The sequence below is a fragment of the Pelodiscus sinensis genome, chromosome 11, assembly GCF_049634645.1.
Source record: "Pelodiscus sinensis isolate JC-2024 chromosome 11, ASM4963464v1, whole genome shotgun sequence".
Lineage (NCBI taxonomy): Eukaryota > Metazoa > Chordata > Testudines > Trionychidae > Pelodiscus > Pelodiscus sinensis.
In genome coordinates, this window is record NC_134721.1 from 50,856,538 (window position 1) to 50,876,139 (window position 19,602).

Here is a 19,602-nt window from a genome sequence, read left to right on the forward strand (position 1 = left end):
GTTCTTATTTCAACATTAGGGTGCCTTTTTGGGGTTAGCTTATGTTGCTTTGGTCAGTGGTGTAAGCTAAACCAAGAGGATCCTCTCATTCTGGAGTGAATACCCACACAGGGAGTTATATGGTATAGTTATACCACTAGAACAGGAAAATACCTGTTTAGGCAAAGCCCTAACAAGCACTTGCTGAATATCCTGGTTACTGCGATCACCCTAACAGGCTGTGGCTGCTGCTCATCGTGAGCCTCTCAGCTAGTGAGGCATCCTGAAGGTCAAGGAACCCAAATCAGGTGAGGGCGGAGAGAAGGGATGATATTTGCCAGCAAAGCCACATGGAATTTGCTTTTCCTTGTTTTTTGTGCCTTTTGCAGAGAACCAGAATAGGGCACCATTTCTTTGGGGAATAAAAGCTTTTCTCCTTGGGAAGATTCTAGCATCTTAGCGTCTAAAATTTTGCTTTTCAATGTTTCATCCATTTTTGCCCATACAAAAATATGGTAGTTTCTGAAGTAATTACAACAACAATTATTTTGCTTCCCTATTGGTTATTTACTGCATTTTTATTCTCTCTGCCAGGAGAGCCTTGAGTTGGAGGTGACTACCTTGGGTCAGATTTCAGAAAAAAATTACCTCCCCCTTCACATTTCAGAGCAATTATATTTTTGTAGCTTCCTTCAAGAATTTAGTTGAACACTTGCAACTTACTAACCAAGCTGTGAAATCACCATTGCTCTACAAAACAAATACAACTAGCACTGTCCTCATACAGGGCAACATCCCCCTATATAAGGATTACATGGTCTACCTGCTAATAGCAGACCATGTAATCCATTAACAAACAGCTTATTTATGTACAGGAAAAATTATTCACAATATGTTGGTCTATATGACAATAAAAAAGGCATTTTTTATACTAAAAGAATAAAGATTTTTATTAAGCATTGTAAGTTGCATTCAATAGCCTTCAAATACACCACACCACAATCCATCTACAACCAATCAAACCCAACAGTAGTTCATTCTTGCACAATCCATGAGTTGGGGCAGAACTCCCTTCAACTTACATTAAGATACCTACTTAGCTCTTGCGGGCAGGGAATGGGGAATTACACCTCATTTCTGATCACTAATGTGTGATGAAGAGCATCAGGAGAATTATATGAAAACGAATATAAAGAAATGATTCTGATTTTGAAGTACATTAAGTTTGGAAACACTAACAAAAACATCAAAATGATACAGGTATATTTGCTTATACTAAATTCTTGATGGGAAAGTTCTCAAGAACAAGCCATTTGTTTCCTGCTACAGAAGGGGGTATTTTTTTGAAGATCAAAGCTTTTTTTGTTTTTTTTGTTTTTCACAGAATTTCATATTTGCTAATATGAAGGCATAAAACAGCAACAGAGAACAATAATGCATACAGCAATGAGTACACCAGGGTAACGTTGATATTCAAAAAACGGCTAGATAATTTTTTTTAAGTTTTAGAATAAATGCAACAGAGGTCAATAATCACAAAATTTTAAGGTTAGAGCAAGATCAGTCAATGACTAAACATAGTTAACATCTTTTATAGGACTATTACTGATTATTAGCTTTTTGTTTTGCAAATGGGCACAGTACTTGTAAGAATGGAAGAAAGAGGACAATAACATGCATAATATTAACTACACACTTTAAAAATTATGAACCATGCAGAAGTTTAGCTCAAATAGTAGTACTAATGGTCTACGTCTGATTCAAAACCACATAGTTCATTGATCACGGATGCATGGTATTAGTCACAAAAAGTTTCAGAACACATTGTGTTTATTTTGAAAGGTCATTTGTATCTTCTATGATTTCAAGTTTATCTCCATTTAACTTTCTTGTAAAGTATGTATGATGTATATTTAAAATCAGCAGAACTGCAATATTACTCTATAATTTTTAGTTTCGATAGTTTGCACATTTTAACACAAAAGAACCACATCAACAGTGATGAAATTTAAGAAAGAAAAACTGTGGTTGTGCCTTTTTCCCCCATAATCATGAAATCAAAGCCTTAAAAAAGCTTTATTGTGACACAGTAATGCAAAATCAAATATAATGGCATACATATGGTGCCAAGTACTAAAAATTATATTTTAAGCTATATATACTTAAAAGACTGCCAAAATTTGTTTTCCTTATATTTCAAGAAACAAAACTACAAGCTTTTGTCATAACCAGTTTAAACTTTATGTATACTTCATTTTAAGTGCGGGAGTCAAATGCTCTTCATTCTCTTTCTTTTTTGTTTTATTGTAGCATTTTGACTACAACTGGTTAAAACTAAAAATGTGTTGTTTAAATCTCTGACATAAAAGAGGGATCCGAATTTCCAAAGTCCTCATTTTTCTCTTACGGAAAGGAAAAAATGTACGTAACTGTAGGCTCTCTTTCTTTCCAGATATTCCTAATCCTGACCCTTCCCAACATCCTTCACCCTCTATAAAAAATAAGTTTACTCTTCTTTTTTTAAGACAGCAGCCTCAAGAGTATCATCTTTATGGCAAACACTGTCTGCATTTAGTGCATTTAAGTGAGGATTTGTATTGCACATTTTAGAGTCATTACTCAAGGCACTTTCAGACTGGTTGGAACCCCTGATGTCTCCTGAATTCCCATTCATCTGGGAAGCTGGCTTCTCCTCATTCACTACTCCATTTTCAGCCAGGGATCCATCTGAAGACACAATTGAGGATTTAGATTCCTCTGATTTTGACTTAAGTTCTTTGGCCACTTCTTCTGCTGAAGCAGCGTAAGGAGGTTTGCCCTATTAATAAAAAGAGAATACATTAATTAAGGAAGCTATTATTATATATTTGTAATTGTTTATCTTGACACCACTTCCAATGGTGTGCTGTAGGACACAGACAGAAGTGTAACATGGTATCTTGGAATACTGCAAACATAGTCTACTTGTATCACAAGAGTTAGCATACAATACTAAATCTCAAGCACTGATTTAAAGTAGGGATGTAAGAGTAACTGGGTAACCGGTAAGCTGATGTTTAACGATTACCTGCACCATTTACACTCTTCAATAAGGCTGCTAGGAGCTGTGGCAGCCCTGGCATTCAAATGAGGCCAGGAGCCGCAGCAGCCACGGGAATCCCGATAATCCCAGGAGCTGCAGTGGCCCCAACGGGAATGTGGGGTTGGGAACCCTGGCAGCTATAGGAACCCCACAGAGGCAGCAGTTGGTTAAATGTGTAACTTATAGAAATTTTATTGGTTACAGAGTTAATTTTAAAAATTTTTTACATCCCTAATTCAAAGACTAAACATATCAATCTACAGACATGGAAAATTCACATCACTGTCAAAGGGGTGCAAAAGGTCAAACAAAGCATGTAATGCCAATTTCACCTTTGAGGAATAATAATGACAATATATCTGGGCTTCCCCTGGGTTGGGCAGTAAAGAAACCAATTTTTTTCAAATTAACCAGCCACAGAATTGGCTTTTATAGACTTTTATGACTAAGAGCCAAAAATTGCAGTTGGCTACCATAACTGCGATTACCATATTTCAAAGAATTTTAGTGCTTACATGAAAATTAATGTGAACACCTTTCAACTCAGCCTACTTTTCTGACGTGCCCCTGGTTAGTAGTACTTTGCATCTGGTGAAATAATTACACTGTTTAGACTCAAGGGGTAGCTGTGTTAGTCAGTAATTTTAAAAACAACGAGCACCTTATTAGGTCATGAGTTCTCATGGGTAAAATCCGTTTAACCAGATGAGTTGGTGTGGAAATTACAGAATCCAGGGTATATATAAAACAGCAAAAGAAGTTCTGTTAATTCTAGAACCAGTGTTAATGAAGCTAATTAAATCAGGCTGGATATGTCTCCATCATAGCATCTGACGTGGAAATGAGAATATCTAAGGTATGGAAATTGCCTTTGTAGTGCATTAAAGTGCATTAACTAGTTAAAATCTTTACTCAAACCTAAGCTGACAGTATTGAACTTGTAAATGAACTCCAGTTCAGTTGTGTGTCTCTATAATCAGGTGATAAAATTCTTTTGTAAAATAGCTATTTTAAAATCCATTATTAAAGGTCCAGGGAAGTTAAAATGTGCCCCTACAGGTTTGTGTGTTACCATTCCTGATATCTGATTTGTGTTCTATCCAGTTTGGCCAGTCTACATGGCAAAGGGGCATTGCTGGCACTCGAGAGTATCTCTCACATCTGTGGATGTGCAGCCCCTGATATTATGGCTTATGTGGTTACCTTAAACCCCTCCAGTATATCAATGACAATCTACAACCTATCCTGGAAAACAATCAGTCACTCTCACAGAGCTTGGGAAGATGTGCCAGTCCTCATCTAGACACAGCCCCCCAACCTGAAACAAATAATTACCAGCAGCCATATACCACACCACAGAAACCCACACCTGCAACAAGCCCCATTGCCAACTCTGTACATATCTATACAAGCGACACCATCAGACCTAACCACATAAGCCACACATCAGGGCTCATACACCTGCACTTGCACTACTGTGATAAATGCCATCAAATGCCAGTGATCATCTGCTACAGTATCTGTGCGGTACCTAACAATGTGGCCCCATTCTTGGTTGGCCCTTCCACACTACCATAATCAACATGATTAATTATAAGGAACAATATAAAAATCTGGCCCAATTCCTGCAATGGAAGATTTACAATATTCGTTTCCTTACAGTATTCACTTCCTTGTTTTTAGGTGCTTACTGATACCCAAAGACTGAAATACCATGGAGACTGGACTACCCTCTCAATCCCAAAAGTATTCCCTGTGAAAAAGACTTATGACACTAGAAAACTTGGACTCCTATGCACATACTACATTGGCTCTGGGGTTAAACAGAGGCCCTGTTTCCAAGCCTGTAAATTCAGTACAGAATTCCAGCAGAATACTTTACATGGGAATGAGAATTAAAGCTTTAAAATACAGAAATTAACATGCAGATATTTAGATCAATGTTCACGAAAATCAACAAGGAAGGCAGGCTGCAATAACTACCAAGTAGTATATAGAACAAGCTTTAATTTTTACATCTAGAAAACATTTTTAGTTGAAATTGGGAGTTCCCTCATTTCTAGCTGCAAGCATCCCACTCAGCCAACTCCTAAACGTTACTATCCAGGTGACACACTGCATTTATTATGCACCTTTGTTCACCCTTTCCACTGATCCATCTCCCCACGTACTCATTTAACTTTCAAAAGTCCTGAGCACCTGGAATGAAAGCAAAATAGAGGAAAAGACGAAGCTGAAACAAATTGGCATAATATGTGTAATCCCATTTGCAGGGCTCGCCAAAAGGCGGCAAGCCCTGCTCGCCAGCCGCGCAGATCGCTCTGCACTGGCTCTTCCGGGTTGTAATCTACTTGCCACGGGCGAGTAGATTACATTATTTGTTGAACCCTGCCAATTTGCTTCAGTGGCATAGTTTCAAAGACCCAAGGAAAAGATAGAAGCAATGACTTACGGACAGATAAGACTGTGTACTCAGGTGGAACAAAGGTTGTTCCATAATTTCCGACTAGTGTTTACACGAGTACTCTAGAGGTAGAATCCGAACATTACTTTATGGTTTGTTGTATTCTTTTAAAGGAATTTTGGGGTGGGGGAACCAGAATGAAAATGAACAAAAACTGGTGGAATTGGAATGGCGGAGGGGAGAAGAGGGTGGAAGTATAAATTTGATACAGTTTTGTATTTCTTTTAAGAGTCTGCTCACTGATTTCAGCTTAGGTCCCATATTCATCCCCTTCAGCTGGTCAGGCTTGTCTACATGGGGCCTAGGTATATTCTTCATAGCAGGGTGCATTCTTTTCCTCTAATCAAATAACCAAAGCTTGCTTCTGAATGAGATGGAACTGGGAGAACTGTCATCACTGTCCATATGGCTTATTGTTTCAGTATGTACCATAGTAGCTACAGGAAACACTCAATCCTGCCCTTCTCCCAAGAGCTGTCATCAACGTCTGTTGGCCTAGGGAGCCTGTGACCACTCTAACATGTAAACCAGAATTATGGAAATAAATCACAGCACTTTATTACCTGAATTGCTCCCTGGTTTTTATAACCTCTCCCATAGTACCTTCCACCTCTTCCAAATGTTCTTATCACTGGAGTGGAAATAACTCCTCTAGGACGCCTATATGTATTGAAAAACAAACAAATGCATTTAAACTTTGTTTAAAAATACCTTAAAACTAAATAAAATAAAGGTTTGTTTAATAATACCATCTAATTACTATAAGAAAGATTCAGAACCCCTCCACCCCAATAAACAACATAACTAATCATTGTGCAATTTAAGATTTTACTACTTGGGAGTGTGTAAAAGTCTATGATCTGTGTTTCCAAAATCTTGTTTTCCTACAAATAAAATTTTACTTAAAAAAAAAAATATATATTTTCAAGCTCCATGGAAATTAAAAAAAAAAAATCTTATATCAAATTATTCTTCAAGTACATATACAATTTTCTATCAGTGATGACCATATATAAGAAAAGCCAGGCAAAAGACAGCCATTCTGAACCATGATTTATTTGTATTTGTAAGACCATTCTTTCCATTTGATTATGCTTCCCACCCACAATGTGCAACTCAGGAGAATTCACATAAAATATGATTTAACAATGCTAAGCTGCTGCAATACTAAAGCTAGTCAGTGATTTAAGTGATTATGAAAAGGAAGGTGTGGCTTGAACCACTTCTAGTCCAGGCAGACACAGTTCTGCTACTCTCTTAATTACGACTTACAGGTTGGACATGCTATTGAGAAGAGCTTCAGTCACAACAAATCAGGAAGCAGGATTTCAAATTATCTAAATGGAGATTAGATGAGATCCACACGTTCTGATCTTGGACCCTCCCTCTTGATTGTGGCCATATACAGCTCCAAAGCTCTTCCACATGGAGCACTGTAATCTTAAGAATTACATTTAGCTTACATCAGGGTATTGAACTCAATTCATGGATAGAGCTGGATTCTCCAATTAACTAATGACCAATAATGCTTGCACTAGCCAAGAAAAGAGGAAACTCCCAGGGAGCCATTTACAATGGACAAGATACACCTGGAATGTAAAATGAGAGAAAGAGTAAACTGTATACGGAGAGTGTGTGGTCAGAGCATGATATACAGGAACTAGTTCCTGCAAAGTAACCAAGCCAATCCCAAAACATGTGATCGAGCATACAGTAAATGTGACAATGTGTAAATATATATAAAGAGGTTTCCTGTATAACTTGGGATATGTAGTATGCCCCATGTGCTTGAGTTTGCTCAAGTCAGTGTTGCTTGTATGACAAATAAAAATACCTAAGTGACAAAATCTGGAGTGAAATAGCGTTTTTGGGAAGCCAAGTAGAAAGAACTCCCAGAGGAAATCCCAACATATGACGACTCTGTGACCTGGAATGACACTTGTCTGGAACAGGTAAAGTAACTTCAGTGACAAACCTGAAGTATACTTAAAATCCATACACCTGCAGTAGAGTAAGTGAACACCCCTTATTGTAAGGATCACTACCTAACAGTAAGGGAAATGGTATTAAAAGGGTTTAAATTACGTCAATGTGTTCTAATAACATTTGAAATACAGGCAGTCCCCGAGTTACGCGGATCCGACTTATGTCGGATCCGCAGTTACGAACGGGGCTTTTCTTGCCCCGGAGGATGCGAGCGGCGGGACGCCCAGATGCGCCGCGGTCCCGCCGTCCGCATCCTCTGGGGCGAGAAAAGCTGCTCCGCATCTCCCTGGTCTGCTGTGGGGGGAGCCCTCCACAGCAGACCAGGGAGACGCGGAGCAAAGCCGCTTACATCAGGGTATTGGTGTAATACAGGAAGCCCCAGGCAGAGTTGCAGAGTTGCTCTGCCCCAGGCTTCTTGGAATCAGCCACTGATCAGTTTCAGCAGCGGCTGACTTGGGGACACCTGGGGTAGAGCAGCTGGGGCGCTGCTGGGTTGGTCCCCGCAGTGCTGAGGTGCAGCGCTGCGGGGACCTACCCGGCAGCGCCCCAGCTGCTCTGTCCCAGGCGTCCAAATTCAGCCGCTGTTGAAACTGATCAGCGGCTGATTCCAGGAAGCCCGGGGCAGAGCAACTCTGCAACTCTGCCTGGGGCTTCCTGTAGTCAGCCGCTGGTCAGTTTCAGCAGCGGCTGAATCTGGAGCCAGTTCCGACTTACATACAGATTCAACTTAAGAACAAACCTACAGTCCCTATCTTGTACGTAACCCGGGGACTGCCTGTATCTAAAAAAATAGACACTCTACAAAGTAAAGCAGCCTCTCATGTGACACAGAGCAAGAAAATTTGCTCTCTTACCACCCAAAAGAGTTACATATTTAATGCAGAAAAGATAACAAGAAGGTGCAGGTTAAAAACATGAATAAAGGTAAATTCAAAGGTAAATATAAAAGCACTGAAACCCACACTATGGTTTTCCTCCTCAAATACTGCTGTAAGGCAATGTAAGGTCTGAAAAGCCCCAAATGTGTAGTAGGAATTTTTAAAAATTATTAAAAAATTGTGTAGCCATTAAAAATCATAGCTGTTACATGCGCTGCGGGTTCTGCAGTATAAGGCTTACTTATTCAACAGAGCCCACAGTGCAGCTGGCTCCCCAGGAAGTGTGCTTTACAGATGTATAAAGTGGGCTCCCAGAACTGCTTGCAGGGGGCTGGCTGCGGCCCCACACTGCGGGCTCAGATACTGAAAAAACTCTAAGAGGACCAGCAGCTGGTGCATGCCAGGAGCTCACTTATAAGCTGGCTCCTAGCTGCTGGCTGCTCTGCGGGCTCTGCAGCATAAGCTTCATACTGCAGAGATTGCTGTACAGGGCAGCAGCTAGCTCCCCGGTAGCAGGGTTGGCAGCCAGCCTGTGCCAGCAAAGAGTGTAATCATAAAGGAAACTAATAAGCTGATGCTTATCGGTTAACCATTTAAACAGTTACACTGTTACAAGCCTAATGTGGAGGGCTGTTTGCACTTGGGGGACATTTAACATGGGCAGGTATAAGACAAATTTGCCAACGTCTGGGTTCAGCCTGGGGGAACAGGTCTGCAAATCGCACAATATGGTTGAAATGCAGATAATGTGGTAAAGTAAAAACTACCTATACTGGTATTAACGAATATTGTGTAACAGCTGAGATGGATGACTCTGGTATGGACCCAGTGAATATTACTTTAACTGGACTACGTTCCACCTAAATTTCTTGTCTTAATAAATGAAAAGATATTTTATGAGGTTTTTTTCAATATAATTAAAAAAAGCAAAGTTAAAATTGCAAAATGTTGCTTTAAAGGCAGAGCAAGCCTATAATGTAAAATTATACCCAGCTAGGCTATACAATAAAAGGAGAGCTTGCACTCTCCAGTTTCAACTTAAAATCTAATTTCAATGATAGTCCTAATAATTACGACTACTCTGGTCTTAATGTGTTGTGGAGTAATAAACTTACAAAAAAGCACAAAACCAGGAACATCATGCAATAAAACAAATGCTAACAAAGAACAAAAGTAAAAGCAGGGGGAACGTGTAATTGGATGTTGATGACAACTTATTTCGTGAGAAACAGGATTAGGGAGGTAAATGGATCAGCAGGCTGGAAACACGTCAGGTCCTCGGGACCTGATTGGTCCCAGATGACGGATTTTGCTGGACTAGGGAAGGTTGCTTCTGGCCCTGCTCTGTCACTCCACCAGCTCGGTCCACGCAGGGCTTCCTGACCTCCCTCTAACTCCTTCCAGTCCACCTGAGCCACATGCCGGGGTCCTCCAGGCAGCCAGTTGGGCTGCACATGCCAGGTCTGCACACACCCCACAGCCCAGCTAGGACACAGGCACCAGCCTTCTCGCCCCCACTCCCTGCATCGTACTGGGCTCCCACCCATTCTCTTGCATTGTGCTGGGCTCTCCCCCCCACAAAGCACACCAGGACCATGAAATGTTGCCGGACCAGGAAAAAAAATACAATGCAGGGAATGGATTTCATTGGCTCAAATAAATTCCTCATATTCTTGTAACTGAAATGCTACTGAGTCATATGCTGGTATAGGAGCAGTAGATGTATGTAATTAGATTCAGAATGAGAGATTTTTGTGCGTAGAAATGTTTTAATTTATCTGAACTACTGAGAAAGAACATATTAAAATGCTCCTGGACTCCTGAGCAATGGCCCTGTTTTACGTGGTCCACTTCACATGCAAGTAACAAAGAAATGCAAGAACAATGATTTATGCAACCTCTGCTATCACTTCTTTGCCCCCACTCTGGATTCTCTAGGACACTGAATCACTACATTACAGGGGTATTGCACTTACCCTCTTGCTGGCCCTCCAACAGAAACCACCTGTAGAGGAAATGGCCCTCTCCCTCCACGTCCACGTCTGCTTCCAGCCCAATGGCCGACAACAGTGCCAGCTATTTCAAGTTTCCCTCCCTGAGAAGGAATAGGTTGGACTCCTGCACATAAATGCAAAAGCAAAAATTGTTTTTAATCATGAAATTGAATTTATTAGCGATTGAAAAATATGCTGCCAATCTTCATTAAACAAAGAGCTTCCTTTTCTGATACTGTGAAACTAGCTGGTATGGTATGGCAGTTTAAAGAAACTATGGCTAAAATTGCAGTTGAGGAGTCCTTTATTAAAAATAAATGAATTATGAATTAAAACTACTTCAGTTTCAATAATTTGAAAAGTTTTGATAAGATACTGAGAATCTAAATGAAATGTTGACAAATATGTAAAACAAGGTGATAGCATGAAGGTAACTAAGAAGGAATTAATTTTATAGTACTAGATGAACTATTGTATCATGCTGATGAAAGAACAGTAGCAAATACACAAGAAAAGGTAATTAAAATTACTAAGCCTGAACCATGTTAAAGAAATGCCATTTTGAGTTGACTTAATTGTACCCACTACTTTTACCCTTCTTTTTTAGGCAGAAGCGAAAACCTTAGTATCCAAACAACACAGAATATCAGTATCACTGACATTCTAAATTTGTATTTTTATACGTAATGTCCTTAAAAATAATGCTAAATCAGGATAAAACATTTCCAGAAATCCAGGTAAGCACACTAGAGTTAGATGATACTGGTAAGTCCATCAGCAATGAAAGGGTTAAAAATTATGCCATTTATACAGGTGTATTTAGGTTAATATGCTTAAAAACAACAGCGCTGGTTAAACACAGGCAGTTCATACTTTTGTGTACAATTCCTTCACCTTTAATTGTTTAGTGTTTGCATTGCAAGGTTATTTTTGCAATAGTGTATTAGAAATATTTGCGTGGGTTTTTTTTTTTTAAATAAAAGCTTAGATGCGAGAGACTACAGCTACATATATGGGAAACCTGTAGTCCAAGTAACCGGAATTCTTGAATTTCTACTGGCCCCCTTTACCAAAGAGAACAATGGACAAAGAAATTTAAACATTTATAGTAACTTAGGACAGAAATCCAAACTTGGATGTGAGGCACCAATGAAGGAGTGATTAACAGTAACACAAATACAAGAACTTTTACTGTGTCACTTCTTCAAGATGCCTTATTGATCTCCAGTTTTAGAAAATCTTTAGCCTATCCAAGCAAAGCTGAGCTTGTTATAACACATACTAACATTTTGAAACAACAGACAGAATTTCTACTTAAATGTTAAAGCATTTTTATATTTGAAAAGAATGTTCTGTTGATGTAATATTCAGACCGGCACCAAGACCGGTCTGCCACAGGAACTCAGGGAAAAGATTCCAGTAGAGTACAGCAGAGAGTGAGTGAGTTCACAGCAACTCAAGAAGGCTCTAGAAGAGTGATAGCTGGAGACAGGGAGACAGTAAAACTGGCAGCCAGTGGGAAGCCTGAGACCAGACTGTGAAGTGAAAGAAGCTGTTGCCAGAAGCTCTAAAAAAAGGGGTTGGTATAATTACCGCCCTGAAACTTGCTAGTCCTGTTGTTGTCATTGCCAGAGAAGGCTCCGGAGTGTCCTGCTGCTGCTGCCACCCGGAAGGCCCGGTAAGCGCCTGTTGCTACTGTTTCCCCATAAGGGCCTCCAAAGCCACAGACTCCTGTTAGACCCAGGGTAAAGAAAGACAGGGGAAAAACTGTGAGGGGGCCAAGTATACGGGAATTCCCCAAAAGATAAGATGCTGCCATGTTCTTTTACAGCCACAGCGACTACTGCCATTCAACACTTAAGGCAGGAGAAAGGCTGCTTGTTTAGCAGTCAGAGGGACTAAAGCAACATGGGAGCCCCACTGTCCAGCCAGATCAGAGGCTGATGAAATGCAGGAACAACTCATCACCAGTGAGAGGGCTCTATCCAGAGTAATCGCAACCTTGGCCTACATGTCTCCTGGACACTTAGGCTACGTCTACACTGGCAGCTTCTTGCACAAGAACTCTTCTGCGAAAGAGTTCTTGTGCAAAAAGAAGAGCTCTTGTGCGGAAGAGAGCGTCTACACTGCCATGTGCTTTTGCGCAAGAGCATCCATTGCAGTGTAAACACTCTCTTTCGCAAGAAAGCTCTGATGGCCATTTTAGCCACAGGGGCTTCTTGCGCAAGAAATTCATGTTGCCTGTCTAGACTGCCTTCTTCTGGAAGAGCTCTTGCGCAAGAGGGCTTATTCCTCATGGGGAGAGGAATAACTCTTCCGGAAGAAGCCCTGTTTTACAATGCTATACTGTAAATTTACTTCTGGAAGAACGCTCGTGCAGTGTAGACAGCCAGCAAGTTTTTGCAGAAGAACAGCCTTTCTTCCACAAGAAGCTGCCAGTGTAGATGTAGCCTTAGAGGCTATGTCTATAGTGCACCCTTCTTCCACAAAAGCTTAGGCAAATGAAGCACGGAGTAGAATATCACCATGCTTCGTTTGCATAAGTATTTAGGGGGCGTTTTTGAGCAAAAGGCTTTTGTGCAAAAAGGAGCTGTGTAGACGGCTCCTTTTTTCACAAAACCCCATCTTGCGCAAGAGCCATTCTTTCTGAAAAAATGAGAAAGACGGCTCTTGCGCAAGAGGGGAAAGGAGCCATCTACGCAGCTCCTTTTTGCGCAAGCGCCTCTGGCCCTAATTATTTATGCAAATGAAGTGTGGCAATATTCTACTCCACGCTTCATTTGCATAAGCTTTTGCAGAAGATGGGTGCAATATAGAGGTAGCCTTAGTGTAACACTTTATTTGGGGAGGAATCTTGTGGATCTGGAGATCTGAATCTTCAGTGCATAAGTGGCATTAACATGCTTACAAGTTTTGAGGCAGCAAACCTCCATAATAGCACTTGCCCCACACACACACACACACACACACACACACACACACACACACACACCCACCCACCCCTCCGCCACACAAAACCTATTCATATTCCTATTACATATATATTCATATGTAGTCCTTTTTTTGGGGGGAGCTACTGGCATGACCATTCAAGGATCTCCTGTGTGCTTACTCTGGGAAGTGCCTCTGTTTAAATGAAAGTACCAAAATTAAATTTTAAAAAAAGGGTGGTATCTACAACCCCACAGCTATCCTATTCCCTTCATAAATTAAGTCGTTCATTCATACTCTACGTTTATAGTTGTGAATATTTTTGAAGTAAGGTAGTTTTATTATTTGTACTTTTCCTATCTTCCTAAGCTGATTTATTCTTTTTTCCTCCACACACAAACAATAGCCTCAAGGCATTTTGCACTGCCACAGATACTTGCAATATTGAAGGAAACAAATGTTACTGCAAGTTTCTCAGTTACTCAGGTACAGACAATAAAAATTATACTTTCTGCTGGATCACACTTTGACCATTTATTTTACTGCACTACTGCTATGGAGTTGGGCTGATGAATCGGAACACAGACTTGGAATGCAAATGATATTACAATATTAATTTTATACCAATTTAAATCCATGGACAGGTATTGCCAACCACTCACTCACCAGCAAAGCCTCTCCCCCGGCCCTGAGGTGGTGGGACTGGCCCAAAGTGTCGAGGATACATTGAAGCTGGATAGAAAGGCATGGCAGGTGGAGGCGGGAAAGGAAGTGGATGATTCTGCCTGGAGAAATTTAATCCTTCTAGGATGCTCTGACGCATCTTTTCAACCTTGGCAGCCTGCTCAGCCTGTAAGTAAACAAAAGTGCACAAATAAATGTTAAAATCTTTCATTTTTGCTGTTAACATTGTGCTTATTAACCTGACTGAAAGAATGCTAAATGCAGACTAGTGCTGGGACATACCTATATTTCAATGGATAAACAATAATTTGCTATAGTGGGTAACAATCGATCATCCGTATTTCATTGACTCACAAGAAATACTCATATTCAAATTAAAGGTAGTCTACAATCAATTTTCCTAGTGTTAGAAACAAATACAGTTCATATGGTGATCTTAACTCCTCACTCTCCAGATCCCTCAAACAGTCAAAAAAAGAGGGTGAGCATTTGTTACACTATGCACTTTAACATAAGAACGGCCATACTGGGTCAGAGTAATACTCCATCCAGCCCAGTATCCTGTCTGCCAACAGTGGCCAATACCAGATGCCACAGAGTGAGGGAACACAACAGGTAATCCTCATGTGATCCCTCCCCTATCGCCCACTTCCAGAGAAACAGAGGCTAGAGACACCATTCCTACTCATCCTGGCTGATATCCATCGATGGACCTAACCTTCATGAACCTATCTAGCTCTTTTCTGAACCCTGTTAAAAGTCCTAGCCTTCAGTTCATCCTCTGGCAAGGAGTTCCACAGGTTGTGCACTGAGTGAAGAAAAACTTCCTTTTGTTTGTTTTAAACCTGCTGCCTATTAATTTCATTTGGTGATGCCCTAGTTTTTATATTGTGGGAATAAGTAAATAACTTTTCCTTATTCACTTTTTTCATGCCAGTCATGATTTTATAGACCTCTATCCTATCTCCCCTTAGTCTCCTCTTTTCTAAGACGAAAAGTCAAAGCCTTTTTAATTTCTCTTCATATGGGACCTGTTCCAAACTCCTAATCATTTTTGTTGCCCTTTTCGGAATCTTTTCCAATGCCAATAGATCTTTTTCGAGATGAGGCGACCACATCTACATGCAGTATTCCAAAAGTGGGCATACCATAGTTTTATACAGAGGCAAGAAGATATTTTCTGTCTTATTCTCTATCCCTTTTTTAATGAATCCTAACATTCCATTTGCTTTTTTGACAGCCGCTGCACACCGAGTGGATGTTTTTAGAGAACTATCCAAAATGACTCCAAGACCTCTCTCTTGAATAGTTGTAGCTGAATTAGTCCCCCTCATATTGTACGTATAGTCACTTTACTGTGAATTTCCTCTTAGTGAAATAGTGAAATAAAATTAACATGTTGGTGATATTTTGTGATACTCACTATATATATGTATATTTTTTTAAATCTGTTTTCTGTAAGAAATTAAGGGTTTTGAACATAGGTGTTGTAAGCCTGACTTCACTCTTTTTCAATGGTTCAAATAAATTAGGAACTAGATTTTGTTTGTTTTGTAAAAGCAATGCTAGCTTAGTCCTTTTTGACAACATTGCCATCTCAATGCAAAACATCATGCTGCTGCTGAGAAGGAACAGAGATAGCTGTCAGCTCCGCTTGATTTGCTTATTACCTTCAGAATGTACAAGATTTCAATTTCCGGGTAAGTATCTTACAGATGTATGCATAATAGTCTTTTTATTATTTGAATTCATGTAAATCCTCTAAGCAACTAGTGAATCCTTGAGTCTACTGACTGAGATTACAGGACAGAGGAAAAATGAAGTCTTTCTACTTCTTTCAGAGTCTATTAAAATGACATGTTTCCACAGAGCCATAATAATTAAGGTCCATTTCCCATCCCCAAAGATACCCACATTCCAAACAGAAAGACCATATTCTCTAAAACCAGTAACTGCCAAACAAACTGAATTAGACACTAAAGAAAATTCAGAATACATGAAAAAGCAGTGGTTCAGGAACTACCTACCTGACCATCACAGAGGTCAATGAGAGGAACTTTCTCCCGGCTTGCTTTGATGAGCTTCGTCTGGAACAGTTTCCCATCAAAATACATCCATGGACAGCAGTGCTCCCATGGGATTGGCTGTCCACAAGCATCATTTGCAAAAAGTGCCATATCCACACCACTCATAAACAAAGCGGATAGCTGAATTCCTCGGGGATCTAGATTCTCAATCTTTGAGGAAAAATGAAATTTTAGTTGAACAAAGGGAAAGTACCAAGTAGAATTCCAAGTAATTGATCTATGCCAATTATTTTCACACCTATTTTGAAAATGAAATTGTTAAAAAGTCTGATTTTCAGTAAGTGGACTTTTATTTGAGAGCAACTTTGTAAACACAACCACCTGCATTTGCAGGTACTGGAGTCTGATACCTGTAACTCCAAAATTACAATGCTCAAGAGGCTGCGTTGTCACCGCCCCATAAAAAAAGACGCAGAAGCAATAGAACCTTTGATATCATACAAACCCAAGCAAAGGAAAGAATTAAAATGAAAAGATGTTTTCAAGTCTCAGAAGGACAGCCACATTTCTCTGTATCTGCAAAAACAATGAGGAGTCCTGTGATACCTAACAGAGTGAGTTTTATCCATGAAAACGTATGCCCTAATAAATCTGAGAGGGGTAGTCGTGTTAGTCTGTAACTTTAAAAATGCGTAGTCCTATGGCACCTTAGAGACTAAAAAAATATACAGTATCATGAGCTTTCATGGGTAAGACCCACTTCATATGAATGGAAGTGCAGAACCCTTTGGAAATCCTAGACAGTCTGCTGACCACAGATTGAAAAACACTGTTCTATGGTAACAACTTTTTGAAGACACATCGAGTCTGTGGGCCCCCAGGGTCTGTGCACCACAGGTTGAAACATAACAGACATAAAACACAAAATCTTGAACTCTAATGAATACTGAGATATTGCTCACTAAAACAGTGTTGGAAATAGTCAAGGAGAAAAATCAAAACAACAAAAAACCAGCTTTCATGTCCAATGTGCCATGACCTACCAGGATCAAAGACAGACCAGTACAAATGCTTTCAGAACAAGTAATTTTTCCTAAGGATTACTCCCAGATCAGCACTCCAAAAGAAAATATTTGATCTCAAATGATGCAAATTTTCATTTCATATTTTAATATTCATTCATGAATCATGACAACTAAATGAGCTACAGAAATGGGATTTAAGGAAGAGAAGAATAAAAACTCATGTTTGTTGTAGTGCTATAGTTGTGTTGGTCCCAAGATAGGTGAAGACTGTCTCTAATAAAATTCATGCCAAAGTAAAATCTAAATGATAATGGGAGAGGGAAGTGATCATGTGACTGGAATGAGAGGAAGGCTATCTTAAATATGTTCTGTGATGATTTAATGATTGGTAGCAACTGGGGCTATGTCTAGACTGCATCCCTCTGCCGACAGAGGGATGCAAATCAAGCACTTTGGAAGTACAAATGAGCCCAGGATTTAAATATCACGAGCTTCATTTGCATACTCACGTTCCAATGCTGTGCCGATCAGGCTCCGTGTCGAAAGTGAAAGTAAAGTGTAGCCGTGGTTGTGCCGCGTTTCTGCCGACAGCGGGGGCTTTTTCGGCAGATCCTGTACCCCTCATTTTTTGAGGAGTACAGGATCTGCTGAAAAAGCCCCAGCTGTCTGCAGAACTGCGGCTACACTTTACTTTCACTTTCGACACGGAGCGTGATCGGCACAGCGTTGGAATGTGAGTATGCAAATGAAGCCTGTGATATTTAAATCCCGAGCTCATTTGCACTTCGGAAGTGCTTGATTTGCATCCCTCTGTATGCAGAGGGATGCACTGTAGACACAGCCTGGGATGGACAGGAGGAGTGCTAGTCAGCACCCAGTGACTAGAAGGGTTAAACTCAGATAAATAGCAAGGGTATTGGCAGGGGGCCAGAAGAACCAATGGGAATACCATGAAGAAATTTGAATTGTATAAGATACCTTGTCTGTTTTCTTTGTGTGGGGAAATTAAGACAGGAGTTAAGAGACACAGAATGATTTAAACCCAGGCAGGATTACCATGCCTCCAAGGAATTCGGGGCATGGAAGTGGACTGAACCGTAAGTTGAAACATGTATTTAGTCACAATTAGAGTATTTTTCTTGATTTTTGTGGTTTGGTTTGAACTGCTCTGTGTGAATCTATGGCTCCCCTTCCCCATTCACTATGTAAGAGTTGTTCCCAGAGATTTTCTGTGTTTTAATGTGTTTTACTTGGTTGCTCTGTAACACCTAGCAATCAAGTATGCTTTATCAAGTATATCTTTTCTTTTGTTAATAAAAATCACTTTTTTTAGGTGATGATTTGATACTTTTGTCCTGGAAAGTAACAGGGGTTTGTGTGTGTTTTTGCCTGCCTGAGAGTAGGTGGTTAGCTACCAGAGACAGCAGCTTGTTTCTTTTTTCTTTTTTTCAAGCTCTTTGGGGCAAACGATCTTGAGGTACCCTGGGGGATGAATTCAAGTGTGCCCCCCCCCCAGTTTTTTTAGTAAATCACTTGATGATGGCAGCTTTTGATTATTTCTCAGAGCCAGTGTATCTGTGGCTGGAGGGGGGGAGGAGGAGGAGGAAGGACATTATAAGAAGAGCCGAGAGGGAAGGTATTGAAGGTCTTTGCGGGCCCCCATCTTCTGCACTTGGGAGTGCTGGAGTGGGGATCAACCCTGATAGCAACCATATAATTTAAAAATTTTTCACAGGAGCACACAGACAGAACTATTTGCTTATGTTGTCAGGCAAGGATCTCCATTGTGAAATTTAAAGTAGTGTTTCCATGTTGTGTTTCCAGTTAAGAAGCTGATCTTTGACTTCACCACATCCATGAGAGAAACGGTATATCTTCAATTAGTTCCACAGGGTAGCCGTGTTAGTCTGTAACTGAAAAAACTTTAAAAACAACCAATAGTCCTGCAGCACCTCAGAGACTAATAAAAAAATGTAGATGGTATCATGAACTTTTGTGGGCACAACCCACTTCTTCAAATAGTGTTGGGCTTGCTTAACTAGAAGTACTGAAAAGAGCTAGAAGTCAAGTGCAGGGTAAGGAACATCAATGTTCTTCTCCCCAAAAAAAGAATGATTTTTTATTTCCTCTTTTAATGTAATTATTAGGACAGTCAAAGAGAAGACCGTTTCCCTTCCTCGTACACACACCAAATAAACTCTTTTGTTTAAAGAACAGAATTTTGAAGTTAGCCCATAAATCAAAATTCAGCTTCCATTTACCTACTCATGCTGTGATGTTAAAAGAAGTTGACAGTTAAGGGTACAACAAAAGCAATGTGCTGAGCTCTATTATAATTTCCTTTTTAACTGAGTATGTCATTTGGTGATTGTGATTATCCATGTGTGATCAAGCTCCATACCTCTGACCTGTAATTCTAAACCTATTCTGATAGAAGTTAGGATAGTCTGCATTAGATCACGGTGGTTTCAAATGAAACTCTGAGGCTGCCATAAATTGCACTGGAGCTGACTGAGCCTTTGGACTGAGGAAAGAGGAATAAAACCATCCTT

At 40.1% G+C, this 19,602-nt stretch overlaps 1 protein-coding gene across 1 annotated transcript in view; it reads right to left on the bottom strand.

Annotated features, from left to right (window-relative positions):
• Nucleotides 1–901: 901 nt before the first annotated feature.
• Nucleotides 902–19,602, bottom strand: part of FAM120A (family with sequence similarity 120 member A) — a 111,169-nt gene continuing 92,468 nt past the window's right edge. Inside the window, exons 13-18 of the mRNA XM_075939695.1 lie at nucleotides 16,026–16,235; nucleotides 13,981–14,164; nucleotides 11,977–12,114; nucleotides 10,366–10,507; nucleotides 6,089–6,185; nucleotides 902–2,797 (exon numbers count right to left, since the gene is read on the bottom strand). Of these exons, the coding sequence (XP_075795810.1) occupies nucleotides 2,486–2,797; nucleotides 6,089–6,185; nucleotides 10,366–10,507; nucleotides 11,977–12,114; nucleotides 13,981–14,164; nucleotides 16,026–16,235 (1,083 nt within the window). The 3' untranslated portion in view covers nucleotides 902–2,485. The remainder of the gene's footprint in view (nucleotides 2,798–6,088; nucleotides 6,186–10,365; nucleotides 10,508–11,976; nucleotides 12,115–13,980; nucleotides 14,165–16,025; nucleotides 16,236–19,602) is intronic.